The following is a 6983-nucleotide window of genomic DNA, read 5'->3' as shown; positions in this document are numbered from 1 at the left end:
TTCTGCAATATATATATACGTAAGAGGCTTTGAACTGAAGCGATGGCTCTGCTAAGCTCGCGAAATCAATACGGTCTCACAAATGTATAGATCTGGTACACTGTGTACAAAACCTTGAGCATCACCCCAAAGATGCTGACCACATGTGGCGTGATAGAGCTTTATCATTGGGCACACCTCCTCGATGCTCTACCCGCCCCTGAACACAGTACTGCAATCCGATTGGTCCTCCGCGGCAGCACAGGAGCCTGATTGGCTACAGGCCGAGGTCAGAGTTGAATGACCCAGAGTAACCCGTATGCGCATCATCTCGTACCACCGCTGTCAAAGCGTTTGTTGTAGTCGCGTGTCAGCTCACCATGTCGTGATTTCACTCATCACCGGCTGGAAAGAGATGTCTGATACTAGACGGAGCTGAATATATCGCTAGTTACCAATCTTTCGGAAACAACGTTTCAGGATTGCCTGCCGATTTGTTTCTCTCGGTGAGTTCTTTGCTAAGTTATGGTGCGTTCGTTTGTGATCGGAGGTGGGAAGTCGCAAGTGGCAAAATACCTACTTCCGACCTGTGTGCATTCGAGCTATATACCATTATATCACAGTTACCTAGTTATATCTATATACCATTATATCACAGTTACCTAGTTATATCTATATACCATTATATCAGTTACCTAGTTATATCTATATACCATTATATCACAGTTACCTAGTTATATCTAGTGCATTCGAGCAACTGGGGGCTGAGAAACATATCCGACTTTGCGACGAGGAAGTGCGAGTTCATGCGGTGTTTTATTTAATAATTCCTAGTAGCAAGTCGCAATTTACCACCTCCCAGTTAGAAACGAACGCACCATTAGCTCAGTGATAGCAAGCGAGTCAGTTGGGTCTGGTGCTGCGACGCTATAGCGAGCTATCCAGAGATAAGCTCGTTAGTAGGTAGCTAGTGAGCTATACAGAGATAAGGTCGTTAGTAGGTAGAGTGCTAGCAGGTTGTTTCAGCACTGCCATCAGGTGCGTGCTAATGTTGATGGATGTTTCGGATCATTTAGTCGTAGATGTTGGATTAATGGATCCTAACTGAACTGACGGGCAAGCGAGCTAGCGAGCATTTGCTTCCCGACACTCCCAGAGCACAGGGCTCAGCTGTAGATACGTTACACTTTGGCTTATTGGCTAATATCTACAGTAAATACACGTGTCTCATTTGCTAGTTGAAAGACACAGTTTAATAATGTTTTATTAGATGGCCTGCTAGTTATGTCTAGCTCTCGAACCGCCTCCGTGCCAGGCGGATAGGTAGCCAGCGTTAGCCAAGATATGAAACCAAGTTGTGTATGAGTGCACTGCAGTTAGGGCGGGTTTTTCAGGTCTAACAAGCAGCTGAGCCAGGTGTGCATTTCTCAACGCTCAAGCTTTCGATACTGTTATTGCATGAGCAAGGATGTCGTTTGATACATCTTTAGATGTCTCAGAAACAGCCAATTGTTTGATAATCAAACAGTTTGACCATTCTCTGAGAAACCTAATGTAGCCTGCTCATTTACTAATTGATTGTGATTTCCAGTGGTTCTCCAGATGTAAAGTAATAGTGCACTAGTAGTATTACTGTATATCCATTATCAAGCTAGAGCTAAAACGTCCAACCTGTTGAAAGTGCATGGTATGAATATTTGACTGTGTTTTGCAATACTTAAAGATGATGCACACTGCACAACCCAGTGACGCAACCTGTCAAACACTGACAGATGCCAGGGTGGCCCGTCACTGTGGTCCATTATATCTGAGGCCATCTCTGCCGTTTCTCTCCACAGTGTTTGCTGCCTGCCCGCGTCGACCGACCATGGCACAGCAGGATCCGCCTGCCAAGAAGCCCCCTGCTGTGGGTGAGCTGCATTCCCACTTCATCGTGGGCTCGGTGTCGGAGGAGAACTCCGAGGATGAGATTCTGGGGAAGCCGGACGTGAAGCGGGAGGAGAAGGAGCGTTCCCTGTCGCCCTCCTCCGTCAGCTCCGATAGCACCTACGAGATGGGCTTCGACCACATCGACGGGCCCCAGCAGAACCTGAGGTCAGGACCCGGGTCTTTCTTACATTTGTGAGCGATTAGTTCTGCTTCTCTAATGTGATCACTTCATTTTCATCTTCATACTGTAGTTATCATCAGTAGGGTTATCATCAGTAGGGCAGTAATTCCAGTTGATATATTAAAAGAGAAATATTTGTTCTGCACATGTTGACGAAAAGACTACATGCCTATCTGTAACAGGATCTTTTGATTACTGTAGCTCAGTAATTTGGCACGGTCTTATAAAATGGTGAAACCAAATGTCTTCATGGGTCTAGTCTGGATGAGTGCTCTGAAATGGCCGCATGGGAGCGCTGGATTCAGGTCAGTACCCTTCCCCCCTGGGTGGGTGGGTGGGTGGCCTCCTCTCCACCGGGTGAGAAAAATGTGGCCGCACCAGCTTCCCACCCTTCCACAGAGCAGCAGTGTGTGCTGGGAGGTCGACCCCGGCCTGTCCCCCTGCCGGTGGCCTCAGCGCTCTGCTCCCCCCCCCGTCCCAGGCAGCGACTCTCCTTTTGTACGGCTCCTTTCATAGCCAACTGTGAATGCATGGCTGTCTATTGCTATACCAAGCGGCAGTTGGCATGACGAAACTCTTCAGACACGTCTCCCCGATGTAATTCAAAAATGGGGTAAAATTAAGGGGAGGTGTTATGACAGGATAGGCATTCTGAAAATGTGTGATACTTATTCTTTCAGTTCAGCTAAGGCTATACAGTACATTCTCGTGAAACTGCATTCCAAAGCCATTGGATAATGCCTTGGATGGTGCGTAACTCATACATCTCACCTATTCGAATATGCTGCCACCATCACATTTGGATTGGAGGATAGATTCCCTTAACAAACTTATAGTCGTATAGTATAGTTTTTGTTGTTGGCTTTGTTTTAGCTCCTCATATTTCAGTCATAACTCAAGTCTCGCAGCTCTCAGCAGCCACCTTGTTTAGTGGTTTGTTTAGTGTGCCCAGCGGACATCCGAGTAGGACGGTCTGATTGGTGGACTGGATGGGGTGGGGGCCCAGAATGTTGAAACAGGAATTACTGCACAGTGGGAGTCAGTCTATGATTTTAGGACTGGATGGGGTGGGGGCCCAGATCGTTGAAACAGGAATTACGGGACAGTGGGAGTATGCTTCCCCTCCCCTCCCCCATCTCTTGTTCTCTGTCATTGGACAAGAAGGGAACTCGGTACTGGAGCCACGTGCCTTTCTCTGGGCCTTCATTCAGACTGAGCCCCCAGTCTGGTGCCAGCACCACTGTTGTGATGCACCAGAGCTGCACCAGAGCTGTGTCAGGTCACAGCAATCAGCCAAACAGACTGGCTCCCTCCGAGGGCGGGGGCCCGTCAGGCGCCCCAAGCTTGTCATTTACATTTCTAGAATTAACCCTTGCTGCTAGCTAGCTAGTTCAAATTGTGCCTTACTTAAAAAAATATATATATTTAGCATATCCATTGCTACAACTTAGAGAACAGCCTGTTCGCCATATTATTGATGGCATTATGTCTGTTTGCAAAGCAGAGAGCCACTTTGTTGTGTTGTACTCATCAAGCTATTTTTTCTTCTTCCATGAATCAGTGGTTGTATATGATGGTTCTAAGCTTACTGCCCGGGGCCCTCCCTCACTGGTTGTGGTAGAGGATTAGGATGTGCCTCACTGTGGAGGTCACACAGTATCTTATCTCAGATGAGTTATAGTAACCTATTGTAGCCTCGAACGATTTCAGTGGGCGGGAGTGCTTGCCCTTGACAGACAAACTCATTCAGCCAATCAGCGTCACCAAACCTTTGCCTAATCCAGGCAGAAGAACGGAGAAAACGTTTTTCCCGCCGAGAAACTCGTGCATACCAGTGCATAGTCTTGTTCTTGTCTATTTCTGCAAAACTGCACTTATGGCTGTGTTTATACTACTAATGTTAACATGACCGCTTGTTGCTTCAGGAGACTCCATTAGCCTAATATTTTGCCAGCGACCTGTACAGTATTTCACGTCATCAACCATGGGACCCAATTAGGGGCTGCAGAACAGCGGGTAGGACGCAATCCCTGATTGGTCCAATCTCTGGAAATCGTTCGAGATGGTTAGAAGTCCAAACTGATCTTCGGAGAGAAACTGAAAGTGAGCTGTCGAGATCAGGATAGTCTCACCAGGCTAATAGTGACCTGCTCTCCTCACACCCACGGCTCTTATCACTACACCGATGTCAATGTCCTTTTATCGGCTAGACCTACAGACAAAACATGTTGTAAAAACACAGCTGCTGTCTGCAAAGAAGCTCACCTGATTTTCTGCCCGTGAATAAACTCTTGTTGAACTCAGTGCATTTTCTGAACGGCCAAATCTAACCAAGATGGGCTTAGTGGCTCCTGTGCTAATCTACAGGTGCATCCCACAAAATTAGAATATTGTGGAAAAAGTTCATGTTTTTCCGTAATTTAATTAAAACGGTGAAACTTTCATGTATTCTAGATCCATTACACAAAGTGAAATATTTCAAGCCTTTTTTGTTTTAATCTTCACGAGTGTACAGTATGTTCATTTATGCCGCAAAGGGGCGGAACATTTCTGGTAAATTTCCGGAAACTTTAAAAGTTAAGCTCAGGAATTTTTGAAATTTTGACCTTTTTTGTAGCCTATAACAGCTTTTTTTCATCATTTTTTAAATTTGATTTTATATACTTATTTTAGGAGATTTATCCCGCAAAACAATTAAATGCAACTTTAAATCTTACTGCATGATCTTTGTTAAAACAACCTGATTTAATTCTAATTAAGTTGAATTTCAACCCTGTACTGTGCATTTATCCATCGCATGTATAGTGCATTCTTCCATCACATGCACAGCTAATTCCTAGCATCCTGTACACGAGGGCTATAGAATCCATTAAAGTTCTACACACAAATAGAGTAAGCAAAAAAGGAAAAATTTAAAATTTGCATAAAAATGTTTGCCTGCATGTCTGCGTATGACAAAACGTTTATATTTATGTCTGTTTATAACAAGGTAAATACAGTTGGTATAAATAACCCCAAAACTACCAGTTTATTCCCGTTAATTCCCATAAATTCCCATGGAAAGTTTCCAACTTTGAATATTTCTGGAATTTTGCAACCCTACACTCAATACTTGGTGGGGGCTCCTTTTGCACAAATTACTGCATCAACGTGGAGTGTGTCATGGAGGCAATCAGCCATGAAATATTTCACTTCATGTGGAATGAATCTATAATATATGAAAGTTTCACTTTTTTAATTAAATTACGGAAAATAATGAACCTTCCACAATATTCAAATTTTCTGGGACGCACCTGTATGATTGTGATGACGAGTGATATGAATCCTGTGTGTGTGCGTGTCTGTTTGTGTGTGTGAGTCTGAGGGGGGGGGGGGGGCGATATGAAGCCCCTGCAAGCCACTGTGTGTATTCTTCATACCGAATGATTGTTAGTCTTTCACACAGGCCAAGCATGTCAGGTCTGCACCTGGTGAAGCAGGGCCGGGACCGCCGGCGCATCGACCTGCAGAGGGACTTCACCGTAGCCTCGCCGGCAGAGTTCGTCACCCGGTTTGGAGGAAACAAGGTCATCGAGAAGGTACGGCCGGGGCTTCTTCAGCCCGTCCAGGGCCATCGTGGCCATGCTCCCATGAAGGGTGTAACCAAGTAAGAGAGAGAGAGAGTATTCATGACGTGTCCCCCCCCCCTCCGGCAGGTCCTCATCGCCAACAACGGCATCGCGGCGGTCAAGTGCATGCGCTCCATCCGCCGCTGGGCCTACGAGATGTTCCGCAACGAGAGGGCCATCCGCTTCGTCGTCATGGTCACCCCGGAGGACCTAAAGGCCAACGCAGGTGACGGGGGATGCCGTGCGCGGGCGTCAACAGCGGGGTGACGGCGGCCGCGCTGCTGCCTAATGGCTCGGCAAAAGCCATGAGCAAGCAGATATAGAGCAGGGATGGACGCCAGGGGCGGACCCAGGGGCCTGCTGGGTTGGACCTGCGCGGTGAAGCCACCTCTGACCTACTTTAGAAGAATAGACGCATGCCAGGCTTTCTGGGAATGCTATCATGTGTAAATACTACCATCATGTGTAAATAGGCTTTGATGAGATAATCGCAGGAGAAAATTGTGCAAACAAGCAAACATTGGATAGTGTCATAGTGTGCTATATAGAACCTAAAAAATAATATATATTTTAGGACCCCACAGTTCCAAATAGAACCCCTTTTCAGCTCTGTAAGATGCTGTTTGGAACCCTAAAGGGTTCTTTCTGAAAGGGTTCTATGTACAGTATACTATATACTGTAGAACCATACCTAATTAAGGGTGGTTCTATTATTAAAGGTTCTATATAGCACCCTCTATCTTTTTGTGTGTAAACCTGATGGGATCCCCCCATGACGATAATCCACAGAGTACATAAAGATGGCCGACCACTATGTGCCGGTGCCAGGAGGCACCAACAACAACAACTACGCCAACGTGGAGCTCATCCTGGACATCGCCAAGCGCATACCTGTACAGGTACAGCTGGACATGTAGCTTCCATGCTGGACCTAGGTCCTGGCTTCACGTTCATTCAGGGTTGCATGACCTGATTTCATTTCTGCTGGGGGTTGCATTTGAAAGTATTGATTGAATTTCTCTGCAGGCTGTTTGGGCTGGATGGGGCCATGCATCAGAGAACCCCAAACTCCCTGAGCTGCTTTATAAGAACGGCATCGCCTTCATGGGTAAGCTGCCCAGACCCAGAACCATGGCCTGCTGCTAGTGTTTCTTTATTTATTTATTTATTTAGAATAAATGTATCTATTTATTTAGAACACACACTGTGAACACAAGCAACAGAATGTAAATACAAAATACAACAATAGAGACATAGAATAAACACCACTATGAAGCAAGATGAAA

At 45.9% G+C, this 6983-nt stretch overlaps 1 protein-coding gene across 4 annotated transcripts in view; it reads left to right on the top strand.

Annotated features, from left to right (window-relative positions):
• The first annotated feature begins 345 nt into the window (after positions 1-345).
• Positions 346-6983, top strand: part of acaca (acetyl-CoA carboxylase alpha) — a 51340-nt gene continuing 44702 nt past the window's right edge. For 2 of the 4 annotated variants that reach the window (XM_084449682.1, XM_084449680.1), the window contains exons 1-6: positions 346-485; positions 1818-2073; positions 5535-5667; positions 5785-5923; positions 6487-6596; positions 6724-6805. In XM_084449682.1, coding sequence (XP_084305808.1) covers positions 1847-2073; positions 5535-5667; positions 5785-5923; positions 6487-6596; positions 6724-6805 — 691 coding nt within the window. In that variant the 5' untranslated portion in view covers positions 346-485; positions 1818-1846. Of the gene's footprint in view, positions 486-1817; positions 2074-5522; positions 5668-5784; positions 5924-6486; positions 6597-6723; positions 6806-6983 lie in introns of all 4 variants that reach the window. The other 2 variants (XM_084449681.1, XM_084449679.1) reach the window with 1 other exon arrangement.

Source organism: Borostomias antarcticus (assembly GCF_949987555.1).
Source record: "Borostomias antarcticus genome assembly, chromosome: 15".
NCBI lineage: Eukaryota > Metazoa > Chordata > Actinopteri > Stomiiformes > Stomiidae > Borostomias > Borostomias antarcticus.
The sequence above is the reverse complement of the archived record's forward strand: the minus strand, read 5'-3'. Positions and strand labels throughout refer to the sequence as shown.